Genomic DNA, 20,782 nt, shown 5'->3' on the forward strand with positions numbered 1-20,782 from the left:
GCATAATGATCCTGAAAAGATGCACAAGGCTCACTAAAATATTCAAAGCAATTCAAAATGTGATGCAAAACCACAAAATGATTGTAATGACCAAAATGCGATGCAAAACAACCACAAAATGATTTCAATGATGAAAATGTTATGCAAGACAAATTCAAAGTTTTGCAAAATTAGTAAAAATGTGACACAAAATTCTGCAAAATGACACGAATAAGATGCACAGGGCATCACATTCTGAATTGTTTTCCAGTATAAAATGTGATGTCTTGTGCAAAATAACCACAAAAACGTGTCCTGCAGAGAAGCAGAACGTTTTCAGATATTTGCCTTTAACAGCTGCAGAAAACTCAACGAGTTGGTGCTTGACTACAGTTACTGAGTTACTCTGAAGCCTCAGACTGCAGCTGGTTTTAGGTTTCAGTTATTTGCAGGTGCAGTGAAGAAACATAACGAGAACGTGTGCTTTTTTAAATCTCCTCGTTCCGCCCTCTGCGAACGCAACTGCTGCATGTTGTTTATCTGCGAATCGTGACCATAGGTCTGACTTTAAGTTATGCTTTTATCGAAAGTGAAAGTATGTCGCAGATACAAAACGCGCCTTTAACTCGATGGCAACAGTTCAAAACAGATCAGACTACATAGGACTAAACAGCAGCATTTCTCTCTGACTCTGAGGTAAGTTTGAGTTTCTTTAAAACTGCAGAAATTATTAAATCAAACGAACTGAAAGTTTTTGTATTTTCAAAAGTCAAAGAGCTGTACCTGAGTTCCGCAGGATGATCCGTCTGTTTGTGCAGGAAGCAGCAGAAACAGACGGTTGGATTTATTCACAGCTTCCTGTACCTTTGTTCACTTAAGCTGAATAATAATTTGACTTTCAGCTCAGTTTTTCATCTGAATGAAAAGGGTTTTTATTGATGTAATATCAACAACATATTTCACCAAAAAACAAACATTGTTAATGTTCAGTCTCTTCCTCATTCTGACTCATATTTACACGGATTTGCTCTGCAAATGTTTGGTTCTTCAAAGCGTTTTTCGGAATAAAAATGTTCTATGCGACGAAAATATCTGAAATAAATGTATATTAATGTGTTTCCTCTGCTGATTTTTAGTTTGTTTACATCGCAGGACTGTTTGGTAAAACCGGATATTAAGATTTATGGATCAGAGGCGACATCTAATGGAGGAGTTAAAAAACTGCAGCCAAATACATTTTTTAAAATTATTCTGAAATAAACTTCATTTATATGACAATGTTCAACAATAAACTTACCAAGTAATTTACAGTAATTAAAAAATATGACAATAAAAAGAGGTAATGAGAACCAGAAGTTAACTGAACTTTAATATTTAAACCAGTTAGTTAAAATTGTCTTGAATTATGAGTCATTTGCATCAGATTTTAATCATTTTGTGTCTCATTTTTTTCTTTTTGCATGTGTTTGTAGTGAATGTATGCCTTTTTGCCATCATTTTGTGAATCCATGGTAATTTTTTTGCAAATTTTACATCTCTTGTTGGTCACGTTTTGTCCCATTTTGATTATTTTGTCTTGCATAGCTTCTCTTTGTTGCACATTTACATCTTTTTTTCGAGGTCTTGTATTACTTGTTGGTTTTTTGAATTGCTTTTGGGTCCTATTTGGGTCAGTTTCTTTCTCATTTTGTTCTCTTTGCATGTGCCTGGAGCCATTTTGTATCTTTTTGTGTTATTTTGTTGCTCTATATGGTCATTTTGAATTTCAGGCCTTTTTACTGTCACATTTTGTCACATTTCAGTCATTTTTGTGGTTCTCAGTGGTAATTTTTCATCTTTCCATGGTTGTTTTTGTCCCAGTTTGATCACTTCATGTCTCACATAGACTGTTCTGCCTGACACTGTGGTCAATTCAAGTCTTGTGGTGTTCTTTTTGCATCACATTTGCATCACAAGCTGTTTTTGTGGTGGTTTTGCATCATATTTTGGTCTTGATGAGTGGTGGTGGTGGTGGTGACTCTGATGAAGAATCCTCTGCAGCCAGTTTAGCTCAGAGTGATCGATCCAAAGAATTTGCTCCAGAATTCAGCACAGAACACAAACCTTCAAAGTAAACTGTTCAGTCTGATGTGATTTTTAGGGTTATTTTGCATCTTCTGTTTGTCCTTGTGCATCTTTTTGTGGCCATTTAGTGTCACACTTTTGCCCTTTTTTTGGGTCGTTTTGTATCACATTTTTGTTGAAATTTTGCACTGGTCATTTTGAGTAATATTTTGGTCATTTTTTATGTTTTTGTGTCTACTGTAGACTCTCTGAAGTCCTGAAGATGAGGGACTGTGACTCTGATGAAGAATCCTCTGCAGCCAGTTTAGCTCAAAGTCATCGATCCAAAGAATATCCTCCAGAATTCAGCACAGAACGCAAACCTTCAAAGTAAGAGGATCAATGTGGTTTCATGCTCCTTTAGTTGATGGTGATAGGAATATATATATATATATATATATATATATATATATATATATGTATACATATACATATATAGTGCCGAGTTATTTGGTGCTATTTTTGGTGACTTTGCATCGAATTTTGGTCTTTTTACACGTTTTTGTATTAGTTTTACATCACATTTTGGTCTTCTTACATATTTTTGTCCTTTTATGACTTTATAATAGTCATTTTCTGTCCCATTTTGAGCATTTTACATCTTTTGAAATCTTGTTTTATTACATCTTTGTCTTTTTACGTCTTTTTTTAGATTTATTTATGTCACGCTTTGGCCATTTTACATCTTATTTTGGCTCCTGTAGACTCTCTGAGGCACTGAAGATGAGGGACTGTGACTCTGATGAAGAATCTTCTGCAGCCAGTTTAGCTCAGAGTGATCGATCCAAAGAATATCCTCCAGAATTCAGCACAGAACTCAGTGCTGCTGGAAGAAGGTCAGATGATCAATACTGTCAGATGTTTTTAGCACTAAAGATTTTACAGCTCTGATCCGTCACGTGACACCAAAACTGAAAGGTTCTGATGTTCAGTTTAATTGTTTTGGTTGGAAGTATTCTCAGAGCTATTACAAATATTTATTACATTTAACTACAAAATTAGTGGATCATCATTCGTAAACGAGGAGATAGGAACTTTATGGTTTTTGTTTCCAGACAACAATGTCAATTAATGCTTATTCCAATAAAAGTAGGTTAATCAAAGTGCACTTTAGAGATCTTTTTAACAAAATATACTCACATTGATTTGATGAAGCATTCTTTTGTGACTCCTGTCCATTTATTTTCAGTGGTCAGACGTCTTCAAGCCGACTGCAGATGCCAGGCACCCTGAATGTGAGCACTTTATTACTGTTCATTTAATTTCAAAGATACCTTCATTTATTGTCAATAAAGATAGTTTTGATGAAACAGACAGTTCGACATTTACATGTCTTCCCCTCATAGATGTCTGCTGTCACAACACCTCCAGGGTTCCCTTGTTTTATGAAAACTCTTCATCTTAGAGTGCGCCATACTTGTTACAATGTTTGTACTCCATAGTTAATTTTATTTTAATTTTTTGGTTTGTCCTCACACAAACAGACCATCTGAGGTCAGATGAGTTATTTACGGGATTTTGAGTGACAAGTTCTTTTACAAACTGGAAATTTCCTTTTGATCGTCACAGATTTCTTTTCTGTTTCAGAAAACTTGGCTCCTTCAGAGTACTGTTAAATGCACTGATGGAGACTTTAGGCTCTTTTCTGTGTCAGAAATATTAACAGTTTTACATTATTTTGGTTTCAGTAAGTCTCACATTACAGAGTTGAGGCTTTCTCTAGTTCACAAAGTATTATTGTAACAGTAGAAGTAATATAGATGGATGGCAAATTAACCCTCTGAACCACAAAACACCAATATTATCAGCTAGAAAAAACATGATGCTCAACTTTCAGACCTTTCAGTCGTTGAAAGTTCTTTTGTGATGGAGAGTTCTTTTGGGAAAAACTACATTTAGTCATTCACAACCATGGCTCAAAAATACAGCAGAGAGGAAACAACAAGAGCGACTGAGAGGAAAATAAAACACACTTTATCATGAAGATAAATGTACCATAGCTCAAAAACCAGTAAACAGAGGAGGAAGTAGTTGGAAGATGCATCCATCTGGCATAATTGTATATCCACTAACAGGTGAAGTGATTAACACTGATTATCTCTTCATCATGGCTGCTGTTAGTGGGTTGGATATATAAGACAGGACGTGAACATTTTTTCCTCAAAGTTGATGTTAGAAGCAGGAAAAATGGGCAAGGTAAGGATTTGAGCAAGTTTGACGAGGGCCAAGTTGTGATGGCTTAATGACTGGGTCAGAGCATCTCCAAAACTGCAGCTCTTATGGGGTGTTCCTGGTCTGCAGTGGTCAGGATCTATGAAGTGGTCCATGGAAGGAACAGTGGTGAACCAACGACAGGGTCATGGGCGGCCAAGGATCATTGATGCACATGAGGAGTGAAGCCTGGCCCGTGTTGTCTGATCCAACAGATGAGCTACTGTACCTCAGATTGCTGAAGAAGTTACTGCTGGTTCTGACAGAAAGGTGTCAGAACGCACAGTGCATCACAGTTTGTTGTGCATGGGGCTGCATAGCTGCAGACCAGTCAGGGTATCTATGCTGAAAACTGTTCACCGCCGAAAGCACCAACAATGGGCATCAGAACTGGACCACGGAGCAATGGAAGAAGATCGCCTGGTCTGATTAATCACGTTTTCTTTTACATCACGTGGATGGCCGGGTCTATGTGCGTCACTACTTGGGAATCACATTGAGCCAGGATGCTTTATGGGAAGAAGGCAAGCTGTGAAGGCAGTGAGATGCTTTGGACAATGTTCTGCTGGGAAACCTTGAGGCTGTTGAGTATGTTCGTTTTTTGAGATGGAAGACAATCAACTTCTCTCAGTAAAGTTGTTTATTCTGCAATGCCAAATAGCGGGATATCAAGGACCATTACTGTTCAGAGGACTATAGTCAACAAAGGTGTTAATCTGAAGGCGTCTTCCCAGTAATAGATGAATACCATCCATGTGGATGTTACTTTGACATGTACCACCTACCTAAGTGTTGTTGTAGATCGTGTGCATCCTTTCATGAAAACATTATTCCCTGATGGCTGTGGCCTCTTTCAGCAGGATAATGCGCCATGCCACAAAGCAAAATATGTTTCAGGAATGGTTTGAGGACCACAACGACCAGTTTGAGGTGTTGAAGGGTTTAGTAGATATTCCTCTGGTGGAGGGGTCTATGCTTCGATGGGTCAGGGCTGTTTTGGTTTTTGTGCAAGGGAGACCAACACAATACTAGACGGGTGGTCATAATATTATGCCTGATCAGTGTACATTCAGCATGGTGGACATTATGCAAGACTTTGCATTGTAGTGAAAAATGAACCCAAAGTGAGGGAAAATGTGATAGGAACAAAAAAAAAAAAAAAAAAAGACCCCCAGAAACTGCTTGGAGCTCAGAGGGTTAAAACATTATCTCGTCCTGATTTTTGCGTGTCAGATTTTCATCTATGGTGGCAGTGAAAGATGATAACTTCCATAATCCCTCGCTGCTTTGTGACATCATCAACTGTGTTTCAGTTGTTTTTTTTTAACTGAGAAACTTGTAGAAGCAGAAATCACTCACTGTGTTTAAACAAACATCTTCCATGGTGTCTGTCAGGTGTTTGAATCTGAAGCTCTGGCTTTTCTGAACAAAGCTCTGAAAACACACAAGAAGGTTCTTTCTGCAAAATACAAAGGACTGTTTGAGAAAGACGAGCAGGAGGATGAAGCTGGCGAAAAGCTGTTGCAGTGTGACAGTGAAACAAGTGAAGCAGCTCTGAGGGTCATCCGCCATATCCTGGAGACCATAAACCATGATGAACATCCTCGGATCCTGCAACAAAGTAAGACACTGTGTTGGTGTTTGAGGAACTGACTGTAGCTGCCAGTTGATGTTAAAAAAAACTGAAATATCACTTAAATATTAAATGATTCAAACACTACCACCGTTCAGTAATCAGATTACTTTATGTTAAACAGTAGAGTATTTGCTCTGATCAACCTCCAAATTAAACACTGCAATAAAAATTCATGGCCCAAAGTAGAAACTCAATGCAACAAAAGTGAATCCAGCTGTGATCAGTGAAAGTAAACAGACTACACCTGTGATTTCTAATCAGCCTAACTGCATTAACATGGTTCTACAACGGTTCTAATGAACAGCAGAACTTTCTCAGTTTTGTACCTCTGCGCTGTGTATATCTGCATGCCTGCATCACGGTTCCACAGAGAAAAGAACTGAACTAAAGAATTAAAAAAATATCTGACTGTGATTCTTGTCAAAAATGGAAAACCCGATTACTGTGATACAGTTTCCAATCATTCAACACTGAAGTGATATTGCACAGGGGTGTCATCTCTGCTGTTGAATTTTAGTCGTTAAAAAAAAAAAAAATCAAATATGAGCACTATAGCTTCTCAAGAAATGCTGGGCTGCTAACGGGGAATGATGATTTGTTCATGTTTCTGTGCTTTTAGGTCATTATGAAACAGTTGAGAAGTACCAACGCAAACTGAGATCTGCCTTGAAGAGGAAACATGGCTGTTTGTTGGAGGTAATAAATGCAGAGCAGCAGCCGGTGCCTCTGAAAAAGATTTATACGAAGCTGTACTTGATCGAGGGCGACAGTGGAGAGGTCAACAATGAGCATGAGGTGAGACAAATCGAGGATTCGTTCAACAAACAGAGGTCTTCTGAGACTCTGATCGAGTGCGAGGATGTCTTCAAGCCCTTACCCAACCAAAGACAACCAATCAGGACGGTTCTCACCAAGGGAATCGCCGGCATCGGAAAGACTGTGTTGTCACAGAAGTTCATCCTGGACTGGTCCGATGACAAGACCAATCAAGACATCCAGCTCCTGTTTTCACTTCCGTTCAGGGAGCTAAATCTGTTCAGGAATCAAAAGGTGAGTCTGATGGCGCTCCTGTACGAATTCTGTCCAGGCCTAAAGGAATCTGGGATCAAAGACGTGACGGCATATAGAGTTCTGTTCATACTGGACGGTCTTGATGAATGCAGGTTCCAGCTGGATTTCAAAGACAGATGTTCTGATGCTGCACAGTCAGCCTCGGTTGATGTGCTGCTCACAAGCCTCATCGCAGGTCATCTGCTACCAAAAGCCAACGTGTGGATAACCACCCGACCTGCTGCTGCCAGCCTCATCCCTACAGAGTACATCAACCGGGTGACCGAGATACGAGGCTTCAACAACCTGCAGAAGGAACAGTACTTCCACAAGAAACTCGAAGATGAAGACCTGGCCAAAAGAGTCCTTGCAAACATCAGATCAGCCAGGAGTCTGTACATCATGTGCCACGTTCCGCTGTTCTGTTGGATCTCCTCCATTGTCCTGGGAAAAATGTGTGCCAAAGCAGGAGCAGGGAAAATGCCAAAGACCCTGACTCAGATGTACATCCACTTTCTGGCTCATCAGACCACACAAATGTTTGTCAAGTACAGCGAGGAGCAACAGCTGGACTCTGAAGGAAACGATATGATTCTGGCACTGGGGAAGTTGGCTTATCAGCAGCTGGAGAAGGGCAACCTCATCTTCTACGAGGACGATCTCAGAGAGTGTGACATTGATGTCAAAGAGGCCTCAGTCTATTCAGGAGTCTTCACACAGGTGTTCAGGGAGGAGTCCTTCATGCAGAGAAAAGTCTTCTGCTTTGTGCATTTGTCTGTCCAGGAGTTTCTCGCTGCTTTGTACGTACATGTGGTGTACAAGGTCCACAACTTAAACCTGATGAAAAAAACAGAGAAGACGTCCCAAACCAAACTTGTATCCGAACTGCACAAAGCTGCAGTGGACCGAGCCTTGCAGAGCGACAACGGCCACCTCAATCTGTTCCTGCGGTTCCTCCTCGGACTCTCTCTGGAGTCTAATCAGGGTCTGCTCAGAGACCTGAAGATACAGGTGGAACCCAGCAATGATCAGAGTCAAGAGGAGACCATAAAGTACATCAAGGAGAAAATACAGGATGAGAGTCTCCCTCCAGTGAAGTGCATCAACCTGTTCCACTGTCTGAATGAATTAAATGATGTTTCGCTGGTGGATGACATCCAGAACTGCCTTGACTCAGACCGAGACTCCGTGATGGATAAGTGCAGCTCTGCAGCTAACTGGGCAGCTCTGGTCTTTGTGTTGCTCACCTCGCCAGAGAGGTCGGAGGAGATCCAGCTGAAGAAGTACTCCAGGACAGAGGAAGGTCTCAAGAGGCTCCTGCCAGCGATCAAAGCTTCTACATCAGCAAAGTAAGTATCCATCAACATTTTCTCATTTTTCACCCTCTGAAGTCTGAGCAGTTTGTTTGTTTATGCTCTTGTTTTATCTTTCCTTAGTGAAAGTTTATTTTTTACTGCAATATAAAGTCCTGCACCTCGATGGAAACAGCACGACCATAACTAGGAGAGAGAACTCAAAAATGTCTTGTGCAGTTTACGAAAGTTATGATAGAACTCATTAAAAATCTTATATTTTTATTTATAAAAATGTAAAGAACTTGAAATCAGCATGTTCAACATTTTCCAAGTGTCCACATCCACATGTGTTCCAAACAGCAGAAAAAAACTGAAGGCTCCACATACTAATAGATTATTAACAGCCTCTACAAACTCTGACAGTTTTGTCTTTTTTCTGTCATTTTGTGTCTCGTTTGTCTTTACTGCCTCATTTATGTTGTTTCGTTATTCTTTGGGGAAGGTTTGTCTTTTTGCAGTCGCTTTGAGTCTCTTTTTTGTTCTGTCGGTTTTGGTTTTCCTGATTCAACCATGTGTCACGAGTCGTTCAATGACAGTGATCGAAAAGTTGAAAATCAGATGACAGATTCTGTCTTTATAGTTTCTGGCTAATAAATGGTGTCATTTCATGACTTTTAAAAAATAACTACATTTCAACCCTGCTGATGGGTTTTAGGGTTTTAGAGTGTTATCAGTGGATGTGCTGAATAGATGCATCATAGATCTTAACCTGTGTTTGCATTTCTGTTTGCCAGGTTAAATGACTGTAATCTCACTTCGAACGCCTGCCAGATGCTCTTCTCCGCTCTCAGCTCAGCATCTTCACAACTATGTGAATTAGATTTGACTGACAACAACATACAAGACTCAGGTGTCGAGTTTCTCTGCAGCCGACTCCAAAGCCAACAGTTCAGGCTGAAGACGCTCAGGTCAGTCACACTGCAGCTGACGGGACTCAAAGATTCAGTAACTATAGTGCTGCTCTGCAAATACTAGCATGCTACCACTCTAAACTAAGAGTGTATCCATGTTATATTAGTACATTAACATCCAGAGTACCACTGTAGACTCTTTGGTCTGAATTATACCAGAGGAGAACTCAGTGTTTTTTGTCACTTCAGCCTGATCAGATGCGGTCTCACCGGGAAATGCTGTCAAAGTCTGGCTTCAGTTCTGAGCTTCAACTCATCACAACTTCGAAACCTGAATCTGAGTCACAACGACATTGAAGACTCAGGAGTCCAGCTTCTCTGCCTTGGACTGGGAAACAAGAGCTGCAAACTGGAAACCCTCAGGTATCACTGAAAGGAAACTTATTCCTGGGGATTAATAAGTCTACTGTGGGTTTGCTAGCCGTCATGGGTTTCAGCCTCCATTTAAAGGTGAGTCCTGTCATTCTGTCACAGGCTGGCGTTTTGCAGCATCACACAGGAAGGCTGTGTTTTTTTGGCCTCAGCAGTGAAGTCCAACCCATCCCACCTGAGCGAGCTGGACCTGAGCAACAATCACCTAGGAAAGTCTGGAGAAGAGATGCTGTCTCAGGCTCTGCAGGAGGCACGCTGTGAATTCATCAAACTCGGGTATGGAGTGATTTTAGACTGAGATCAGATCAGATTAATGCAGCTTCCACTATGACAACGTGTGTTTCTATCTGCCCACAGAGTCAAGCAGAATGCAGAACACTGGTTTAAACCAGGACTGAGGCAATGTAAGTTCAAAGTTTTCAAGCAGAAGCCAAACAACTTAAATCGAGAATCTTTAGTCGATATTTTTGTGTTTATGGTGACATTTTTGACTTTACCAATACACAAGTTTCCTGTGTCAAAGCACAGCTGCAGCAGTAATCAGGAGGTACAGAAGGAGCCATAGTACCACTAATCAGAACTCTAGTGGTCGACCTCCTAAAATGACTCCACCAACAGTGGACTCCTTTCACCATCAAGCTGTAAAAAACAGGCAGCAGCTGCTTCAGATTGGCACAGAGGTTATCAATGGAATTTAAAGATTTTGTGGAGCTCAGAAAGTGTGAAGGACACTTTATGACATCAACCTCCATGTGGGGAGGAAAAGAAGAAAACTTTGTTGCTGCTCAAAGCAAAACTTCCAGATGAAAGTTTATTAAAGAACACAGAGTGATAAATGCTGGGAACACATTCTATGGTCAGATGAGACGAAGAAAAAAAATTGTCGAGCTCAGATGGAGCCTGACCAGGACTAGCAGAGTGAACACATAGTCCTGACAGTGAAGCACGGAGGTGGGAGAGTGACAATATGAGGCTGCAGGAGTGCAAAAGGCAATGAGATTATAGATGCACCATGAATGTCTGGACATACAAAGTATTGGCTGCAAGATGACTCCCAGTCTGCAGAATCTTTAAAAAAAGAGGAATATTCCAGCATGATAGCATCCAAAGCACTAAATTACATGAGTTTCTACAAAAAAGAAAAAAAAAAAAACTTGTCCAAAATGAGTTAAAAATGTAAAAAAATTACTCAAAAAAAAAAATCAAATGACTTGAAACTCATAGTAACTTGAAATGTTGAAATTTGTCTTAAATGCTGAAAATCTTTTCCAAAATAGCTCAGAGCTTGTCCAGAGATAATTGAAATTTGACCAAAAGAAGTCAAATCCATAAAGGTGGATCAAACATTGAAGATATTTAAGATTAGAAATTCAACACTGAAAGGTGTCCTGATTTTTGTTCTTGCTTTTTTTTATTATTATCTCTGAGCTCCTACTGTGTGGCATGTATTCAAAATATAGTAAATTTCAACTGTTTATAATCATAGCAAATACTCTACTGTGGAAGTAGTCTGATTACTGCAAAGCGGTACAGTTTAGAATCATTTTGCTGATATTAAACATTGTTCTCTGCTGTAGTGTGTTCTCTGACATTGGGAGAAGTCTTACTCTGGCTTTCTTGCTCTCATCAGATTCACGTGAGCTCACACTGGATCTGAACACCACTCAGAAATACCTCGTCGTCTCTGAAGACAAGCAGACTGTCAGCTGGAGCAGTAAGGAGCAGTCGTATCCAGATAACCCCGACAGGTTTGACTACTGGACCATTGTCCTGTTCCAGCAAGGCCTGACCAGTCGCTGTTACTGGGAGGTGGAGTGGACAGGACAGTGGGCCGGCATCGGTGTGACCTACAAGAGCATCGGTCGCAAGGGGCCAGACAATGAGTGCGTGCTGGGATACAACAAGCTCTCCTGGTGTGTGCACTGCTCTGATCACGGCTACCGAGCGTATCACGACTTCGAAAGCATCGTCCTTCCAGTGCCTCTAGCCCGCTCTCGGAGGGTGGCGGTTTATCTGGACTGGGAGGGCGGCGTCCTCTCCTTCTACAGAGTTTCCTCTGGAGGCTCGCTGGTTCACCTGCACACCTTCCACGCCAAATTCACCGAGCCTCTTTTCCCTGCGTTCAAGGTGTGGGGTGAGGGCTCGTCGCTGAGGCTGTGTCAGGTGGGAAAGAGCAACGGCGAATGAATAAAAACTAGCGATTAGTGGGAGATGATGAAGTCTCCCTGAACAATACTCTGGTATTGTTCAGGAAAAGGAAGGAAAGAAGAGGATAGGATAAGGAAAGAATCTTCATTTAAACTGTGAAGATATTTTTTTTTTAAAAAAAAGGCTCTTAGATGTCGCATAACCCACCCAAACAGCCAAATGTGTCACAGCTCAGGTTAGAACACTCAGTACAGGTAGAGACAAATGGCAGCAAAAAAAAAAAAAAAAGTTTATTTACAAAAACACCAAAGTCTAAGCAAAGCAGCGAACTACTGAACTAAACTAAGCTGAACTAACCAAGGTAGAGTACTCACACGGCAAGTGACTAAGTAGCGGGGGGTTGGCAGGCTCAGAGAGTTGACATCTGGGTGAGACGGGCTGGAGAGGGCAGAGGATGGCCGGCGAGGTGGAGCCGATGTGTGTGAGGTCCAGGGAAGGACCAGTGGCTGTGGCTTGTCTGGGTAAGCTGGTAGAGTCCACGAATGCAGTCAGAAGTCCAGGAGAGAGCTGCTGCAGCTCGGCAGGCAGGCAGAATCCATAAGGTCTCCGGTCTGAGGCCCGGGTAGGAGCCAGCAACAGCAGCTCAGCAGGCAGTGGACTGAGCGGACCAGCGGAAAAGTATGGCAGAGGAAAACAGGATTAATTTGTGGTTTCACACGAGTAACAGGAAAACCTCAGACCTACTCACAACAGAGGTAGCACTGAGTGAAGAGCCAGGCTTTATGCTCAATGGTGATTTGGAACAGGTGAGGCGTTTCCGCAGCCGCTTCCAATGTGACCTGATTACCGACGGCCAGGAGCATAGCAAGAGGGGGGAGGTAGAGAGCAGATTACAGAATTCCACAAAATGGCAGTTGTATGACACATAACTTGCCCAAACAGCTAATCGTCTGCTCTGTTAAAGCCCAACTAGGAAACATCCAAACAATCCTGTTGTTGTAATGACTCATGACAACATAAAATGTAGTACATGGACGGTATCAATAAACAACAAAATCTGTCACAACATCTTGGTGCATCATAGAATCCCTTCTGGATTGAACCTGATTGGTCGTGGGTTCATACACCAAGAAGACAAAGACTCCAGACTTCTTGACCAAGAAAAAGGAATCTGGAGTTCTGGAACTGATGGAGCGGTCAAGTCAAAGTTTGGACTTGAATCCTATTGAACAGATCTGGATTTAGTGAATTCAACAATAGATCACACAAAAGTTTAATCCTGAACAAGACTCTGGGGACAGAGAAACTATTTGGAACTCAATAACAAAAGAGACTGTCAAAAAGTACAGAACATCTATGCCCGCAAGAATACAGGCGTTATCAGGGCCAAAGGAGGTCATACAAAATATTACGATTTTTTGTATAAGTACTGTTTAGTTGTTCCAGTTTGTTTTTTGCCTAATAAATAACAATAGAAGTTTTAGTTTGAAACAGGTTTTTGACTGATTTCTCAAATATTTGTTTTCTTGTTTTTATAACAGGTGGTACAATAGATTTGTAAAGCACTGCATCTATATTAATTCATATCCATTTCATTTATTCTTTTATATCCAATGCATACGTTTCCATTGTCGTTTTTAGAATCAGTCCTAGTTATTCATATAGTCATGTGTTTTTATTATTCAGATATGTTTGTGTGTGTGTATAAGATCCATAACTCATACATATGATTTCATAATCACTCTGGGTTGGAGAATGACAGTTACTAATTGATCAACTAATTTGCAGTTTAGCTCACAGAATTTTGTAGATACATTTTTGCATTTACATGTTATTTGCTTTTACAGTGCCAATAGAAAGTATTCACTGCCCTCGGATGTTTTGTCCTTTTTATTTGCTTTTCAACATTGAACCATGATCAATTCAGCTGTTTTATCAAGAATTTATAATAAAAGTAAAAACAAAAATTCACCCTCTTCCAGTCAGAATTTAGTACAAACATTCTGGTTGCAGTTGCAGCATTGAGCCTGAGTGGATAAATGTCAAATTTTACCACATTCTTCTTTAAAAAACTGCTCGAGCTCTGAGGTTACAAAGGAATTAATACTTTTCATCGGCACCGTTTCCATTTTTTGTTTTAACGCTGCACCTTCTGTGAAATAAAGTCAACATAAACATGACTGCTTTGCCTGTGCTTTATTCTGTTCTATTGAGATCATCCCTAAAGATTTCACTCAAAATGTTTTCATTCCGTGAATTTGCAGCTGTGATTTTCACCTATCGATCAATAACTGTCTCATAGATTTGCAGGTCCATCAATTTGATTTGGAGATTTTCATGTTTCTGCTGGAGATTAAGATTTGTATGAAGAAAATGAGACACAAACAAACAAAACACCAAAGGACACAAATGCGACAAAGTGACAAACAAGGAGACACAAAACAATCGAAAGGAGACAAAACAAAAAACAAATGGAAATAGACACAATTACACAAATGAGGGACAAAACAAGAGAAATGAAACAAATGACAGCACAACAAAAAGGAAAAAACAAAAATAGATATGGCACAAATTATACAAAAAAAAAGACTAAATGAGAAAGTGGCAGAAAACGATATCCGAAATGGCAAAAAGTAGACAAAACGGTTAAAATGACAAACAAAACATGAAAAACAAGAAAAAACAGCAACCGAAAGTGACCACAAAAAGGCAAAACTTCTCAAAAGACACATAAAATAAAAGCAAGACACAACAGAAATATAATCAAACTGTCTCAGTGTGTGGAAGATTTAAAAATAGAAGTAAATATCTACAAAATGTGGAGAATAAACGATCACAAAGACAGACAAAACAACAAAAACAAGACAAAACACTAACAAAAAAGACAAATGAGAGAAAATAAAAAGAAGACAACAGACATAAGAAGAGCAAAAACAAGACACAAAACAACACAAATGAGGCAAACCACAAGAATGAAACAACAAAAAGAAAAGAAAAACAACAAAATGAGACCCGAAACGACAGAAAGTAGATAAAATGAGACACGAAATGAGAAAAACAATGATAGACAAAATCACGGAAAAAAAGTGAAAACTGCTCCGAAGAGACACAAAATGACACAAGCAAAACAGAAATGAGACTAAACTGTCTCAGAGTTTGTGGAGGTTTTAACTATGTAAACAACTAAATATATGTAGAATCCGGACACTAAACAACACAACAAAACAACACAAATGAGACATAAAATGGCAGAAAAAAGGCAAAACTGTCTCAGAGTTTGTAGCACTTAAAGCCTCCATGACTCCAGTGTTGATGACTCCTGCACATCAGTGTGAACAAAAGAGGCTCATTACCAGTTTTTCAAAAGCAAAACTTTATTTCGCTGCATCTTTTCATTGAAAACACAGTGAAGTATTTACAGAGTGAACATTTCATCCTGAACATCTTCCTTGGAGGATCTGCGGCCTTCGTCTGTCAGTGCAGCTAGTTCCTGAAACTCCATCTTTAACCGAGTCTCTGACTGAACCCACAGAGCTCCACACAGCGGTGACGATATCCACACGTACATCAGTCTGCAGCAAAACATGTCGTCTGACTCCTTTGGGATCAGTTACCAGTTTTAACACTTTTTTTTTGTTTTCAACAGATCTCATTGTCTGAAAACAGTTTTTAAAGAGGAATACCGGATGCAATCAAGAAGTTCATCCACGTTTTTGTCGTCCTGCACAAATTTCAAGCAATTTTGAAAGGTGTCTGAGTGAGAACTTTCAGAAAAAAAAAACACCAAAACATTGAACATGCTGAGATGGAGCCGACTTGTTTACAGGACAGAACTTCCAGCGAGTGTTCAAAGCGTTGCAGGAGTAGAGTATCACTGCACCAGGAGGCGACTTCAACGGTTATGGACAAATTTAAATCAGGCTTTGATCTTTGTGAATGCAGTCTGTGAACTTTTCAGTTACACATAATAAATCAAAGTTTGTGTTTCTGTCTGGAATGGGCTCTTTGCTGACTCTTTTGGCAGCTCAGAGAAAAACACAAACCACAACTTTGACCAGCTGATGCAATATGACGTCTCTGCAGCAGAGGAGGCTGCAGGACCAAATCATATTTCTAGGATTCTCACAACAGCTTCACCTACCCTACTGGATGATTACTGAAGCGCACAACTGAAACACAAAACAGTACTTTCTGACCAAGGATTTAGGAGTTTAAAGGTATATCCCATTCAAAATACTGCATTCTGTCCAATGCAGTATTTTAAATCTAACATTTCAAAAGTTTAATACTCTGAAACAATATTTTCCTTCAAATGACTGAAGGTGTATGAGGTTTATTCCACCCAGAATAGAACCTTCCTGTCCAAGTACTGGTAGTTTTATAGCTTACTCGACCCATATAGTACTTTCTATCTATCAAGTAATAGATATATTTTAAAGGTCTGTTCCACCCAAAATACCACCTTCTGTTCAAGTACGAGTAGTTTTGAAGGTTTATTACACTCAAAGTACAAACCTCCTGTCCACGTACTAGTAGTGTTATAGTTTTATTCCACCCATATAGTACTTTCTGTGTACCAGTTTATAGTTTAAGGTCTATTCAACCCAAAATACTAACTTCCGGTCCAAATACTGGTAGCTTCAATATTTTTTTCCCCAAATAAAACACTACTTTCTGGCCAAACAACTGATATTTAAAAGTTTTTTTTATCCACTCAAGATACAACTTTATCTAAGTACTGATGGTTTGAAAATGTTTTCTTTTTGTTTTATAAAAAAAATAGTTCTATCTAAAGATTGAAGAGTTTAAATGTACATTTAACCCAAAATACTACTTTCTGTCTAAACATTTATTTTAAAGATTCCTTCCAATCAAAATACAACTTTTGTCAAAGTACTGATAGTTTCAAAAGTTTGTTCACTCAAAATACTACTTTCTGTCCATGTGCTAGCTGCTTCAAACCTTTATTCCAGCCAAATAATACTTTCGGTCCAAAGACTAAAGAGTTTAAAGGTATGATCCCTCCAAAATACTACATTCTTTTCAAATACTGGTAGTTTTAAAGGTTCTTACTCTGAAACAATATTTTCCGTCATCTAACTAAAGGCTTTAAAGCTTTATTCCACCCAAACTACTACATTATGTAAAAATACTCCTAAAACAGTAGGAGTCAGGTAGTGTTTTAGTTCCACCTAAAACACTACCTTATGTCCTGAAATTTAGCTTGGTTGCTAAGAGTTGCATGTTAAGCAGTTTGCATAATTAGCCAATTAGCAGGGAAAATAAAGATGGAATCAAATTCTAGAGTCTGTAAAGCAAAAAAAGCCTTGATTCACATTTTATACTTGTGCACTGACTGTAGTCCATGTTGTTCTGAAATTACATGACACTCCCTTAAGTTCCCAGTTTGGTCCATGATGCTGTGAAAAACCAGGGTCCTGGAAAAACTACAGCTTCCTCTGCTGTAGAAACATATTCGACTCGGTGGGAGGCAGTAATGAGCTCATTAAGATCTGAGGATAAAGGCACAACATAAAGGTGACGTACACTTCAACTGAGGTGTTTTTACAGAGGCGTTAAACTGAAAGGATGCAGATTAACTGGCTGGTTTCTTAACGGTGCATGTGGTTCACCGTCCTGCTGAATGACTGGTCAAAGGTTTGCAATGAAACTGGACCAGATATAAAAGACTGTCCCGGCAACACAGAGTCTATAGTCTTCCTGTTTTGGTCCTTCATGTTGCAGACCTTTGTGTTGCAGAGTTTTTACAGTGTTGTATTTCTGAGCGTACACGTACCGGTTCTTTCCTCCGTGTTCATGAGTCTGAAAGTGTTTTTGTTCAGATGTATGAAGGAGGTGATCAGTCAGATCTGCTGCATGACAACGAGGACCTGAGACGTCCAGAAGTCCTTCCTACCTTAACTTTGTCCCTTATTTACCTCCTCATGTCCTTCCTCATTGGTTCTCCTATCCGCGGTGCGCCGTCATTGGCTGTCACTCTCCCCTAGCAGCCAATAGGTGGTCATCTTTCCTTTCCCCTTGATGTCAATGTTTCCTCTCAGCTCTAGCTGGAAGCAGTTGAACTCCAGCAGGACGTCACGAGTCGCTGCCGACACATGAATCTTCAGCGCTGTACAGACACATTATAGGATATGAAGTGAGACAACTAACAAACACAACTAAAGAGACACAACAGGACTCTTTGTGGTCATTTTGTATCTGTTGCGGTCATTTTGTTCCTATTAGCACCCTTTTGTGTCCATCCATACTTGTTTTATGTATCTTTGTGGCTGTTTGTCTCTTCGTGGTAGTTTTGTGTCTCATTGTGGAAATTTTGTTTCATTTTGTGGTTGTTTTGTGTCTCTGTGTTAGTTTTGTCTAATTTTGGGTTGTTTTGTATATTATTATTATTGTTGTATATTAACTGAATTGAAACTTGTTAACTTTAACTAGGCAGTAACAGTAAAGCCAACAGACAGATCACTCGAACTGAAAAAGTTCTGCTCATTGTTGTTAATTTTTCAGTGATCTTCACACCTAAATCAAGATATTTTTCAAAATAAAGTCTTGATCTTGACCACACCTAAATCAAGATATTTTTCAGAGTAAGAGCCTGTAAGTTGTGTAGACTTCACTCTGTAACACTTCATTAAAATTTTCCTTATTTCAGTATCAGTATTGCCTGGACTATCTTTCCTCTATTAAGACATTAACTTACTTGAAAACACTGAAAAGGTTTCAGGTTTGACTGAAATGAACTATATATCAGTGTGTGTTTGTGCTGCAGAATTCAGACCTTCTCCAGTGGACTCCATACGTGACGACGTGTTAACTGTGTCACCAAACAGACAGTACCGAGGCATCTTAAGGCCCACAACTCCTGCACACACCGGACCTACAAACACAAAAACACGCACAACACAAGGAGGCGTTAAACTGCTTCAGAGCCACAGAAAAAAACAGAACGCGTTTGATTGATAATCAGAGAAAAGATTGTACAGTTCCTGTATGTGTATTTGTGTATCTCTGTTGTGTCTGTGTTTGCTCGTTATTCTCTTCCCGTCTCTCTCCCTCTCACTCTCTCTTTGTGTGTGTGTGTGTGTGTGTGTGTGTATTTGGTCCCCAGAATGTCATTGAGACGAGAATATGTATGTCCCCAGAATGCTACTCAGACGAGATTGTGTGTATGTGCTCAGACTATTGCTAGATTTCAATGTGTGTGTGCACTGGTGATTGGGTGTGATCAAAATGTGCTGATTGCTATGTTGACTGTATTTTTGGTCAATAAACAAACCAACCGAGACTAGGATGTGTGTGTGTGTGTTTGGTTGGTCCACAGAATGTTACTAAGACTACAATGCGTGTGTGCATTTGGTTGGTCTGCAGAATGTTATTGAGACTAGAATGCATGTGTGTACCGCTGTGTATTCCTATCCTCAGCTTCAGCTGCTGCTCTGCTCGGTGGCGGATCTTGAAGGTTCTGACGGCATCCAGCAGAGCCAGCGCCATTCTAGCAATCTCTCTGCCGTGCAGTTTCCCGTTCCTGACTGGCAGCCCTGAAACCACCATGTAGGCGTCACCGATGGTCTCCACCTGGGGTGCCACAGGACATAGCTGCTCAGTGTGTGTGTCTGATTGTTTCTCCAGCTGCTACTTTCATTAATTCAATTTGTGTGTTTGAAGCAAAAGAAGATCTTACAACACAGAGACTTGATTTATTCTGAAAAATAACAGTTTTCACCTTGTACACATCAAAGTTGTCAATTATGGCGTCGAAGCAGGTGTACAGATCATTGAGCAGCGTCACCACCTGCAAATAAATGGTTCAACAGCTGAATCCAGAAGGTGTTAGAAAATGCATCTAACATATCTCACTGCATACTATCTAATAATAACAATACACATTTTCACAGCACTCACACTGAATGTTTAAAGGATACAATAGAACTTTTTATGACCTACTACACTACTACTACTACACATATTTTAAATATTTTAATGACATGCTAGATTTTTATCTATAGCGTTTTCACAACAATTTAAGCACGTACAATACTAACTCATACCATTTTTAATTGTTTTAATGACATATTAATAACTCATCTATTATATAAAATGTTGTCACTGTACCTCCATTGGAGTACTCTCTGCAGAGATGGCAGTGAAGCCCACGATGTCGCTGAAGTAGATGGTGACCGAGTCAAAGGCTTCAGCCTGAACCGTCTCTCCACGTTTTAGCTGCTCTGCTACTGAGCTGAGAGTCGAGCGAGAGAGGTACAAAAACACAGAGTCAAAGAGAGAGAGAGAGAATCACATCTGTAGTCTATTAAATTGTGTAGTACTGTAGTACTTACCGTGGTAGTATCTGATGGAGCAGTATGTGTGGTACTGTAGTACTTACTGTGGTAGTATCTGGTAGAGCAGTATGTGTGGTACTGTAGTACTTACTGTGGTAGTATCTGGTAGAGCAGTATGTGTGGTACTGTAGTACTTACTGTGGTAGTATCTGGTAGAGCAGTGCCTCAGCCTTGCGTTTTTCCTCGTTGTAAGCTTGGGTTCGTTCCTCCACCAGCTCCTCCAGGTTGTTGGCGTACTGCTCCATGCGGGACAGAAGGTTGTCCAGGATGTTGGTCCTCGACTCCCTGAACACATCATTCATTCAGCATGAGTTAGAACACAGTTAAAGGCTGAAGTGTCTCGGCTGGCTGCTGTTACCTTCATAGATTCTGCTCTCAGAGAGTTAAAGCTCCATCACAGAGCAGATGAACTGTTTTTTCAGCTTTAACTGACTTTTTACATAAGCAATAATCACAGCTCATTACTGTAGGTGGACTGGATCTGATCTTAATGGTATGTTTTACAACATTCAGTCATACTATAGCAGTAGTACTACATTATGACATACAACTTTTATTATGAAGGTTTTTTTTAACTATACTATGACAATATTTATGACATTGTTTATGACTTACTTTACTGAGACATCTTTACTACACACCACACTGTGACCTTTATAC

The 20,782-nt window shown here is 39.9% G+C and overlaps 3 protein-coding genes across 6 annotated transcripts in view; 1 reads left to right on the forward strand and 2 right to left on the reverse strand.

The window, feature by feature from the left end:
- Nucleotides 1–20,782, reverse strand: part of LOC110963916 (uncharacterized protein C14orf93) — a 161,174-nt gene that overhangs the window by 30,660 nt on the left and 109,732 nt on the right. The gene's annotated exons all lie outside the window — the stretch shown is intronic.
- On the forward strand, nt 386–13,945 carry LOC110972959 (NACHT, LRR and PYD domains-containing protein 3-like). 3 transcript variants are annotated; one of them, XM_051956768.1, is made up of 11 exons: nt 386–675; nt 2,287–2,412; nt 2,787–2,918; nt 3,272–3,317; nt 5,689–5,914; nt 6,549–8,328; nt 9,069–9,242; nt 9,435–9,608; nt 9,720–9,893; nt 9,975–10,021; nt 11,248–13,945. In XM_051956768.1, the coding sequence occupies exons 2-11, from the start codon at nt 2,306–2,308 to the stop codon at nt 11,802–11,804; spliced, it is 3,417 nt and encodes a 1,138-aa protein (XP_051812728.1). In that variant the 5' UTR covers nt 386–675; nt 2,287–2,305; the 3' UTR covers nt 11,805–13,945. The 3 variants fall into 3 exon arrangements, with proteins under 3 accessions (XP_051812728.1, XP_051812729.1, XP_051812726.1); XM_051956769.1 differs by lacking the exon at nt 2,787–2,918; XM_051956766.1 differs by lacking the exons at nt 386–675; nt 2,287–2,412 and adding an exon at nt 1,959–2,089.
- npr1b (natriuretic peptide receptor 1b) overlaps nt 15,119–20,782 on the reverse strand; it is a 71,928-nt gene continuing 66,264 nt past the window's right edge. The window contains exons 17-22 of the mRNA XM_051956774.1: nt 20,261–20,407; nt 19,896–20,019; nt 19,507–19,575; nt 19,184–19,358; nt 18,562–18,660; nt 15,119–17,895 (exon numbers count right to left, since the gene is read on the reverse strand). Of these exons, the coding sequence (XP_051812734.1) occupies nt 17,750–17,895; nt 18,562–18,660; nt 19,184–19,358; nt 19,507–19,575; nt 19,896–20,019; nt 20,261–20,407 (760 nt within the window). The 3' untranslated portion in view covers nt 15,119–17,749. The remainder of the gene's footprint in view (nt 17,896–18,561; nt 18,661–19,183; nt 19,359–19,506; nt 19,576–19,895; nt 20,020–20,260; nt 20,408–20,782) is intronic.

This window comes from Acanthochromis polyacanthus, chromosome 12 (assembly GCF_021347895.1).
Source record: "Acanthochromis polyacanthus isolate Apoly-LR-REF ecotype Palm Island chromosome 12, KAUST_Apoly_ChrSc, whole genome shotgun sequence".
In the NCBI taxonomy this organism is placed as follows: domain Eukaryota; kingdom Metazoa; phylum Chordata; class Actinopteri; family Pomacentridae; genus Acanthochromis; species Acanthochromis polyacanthus.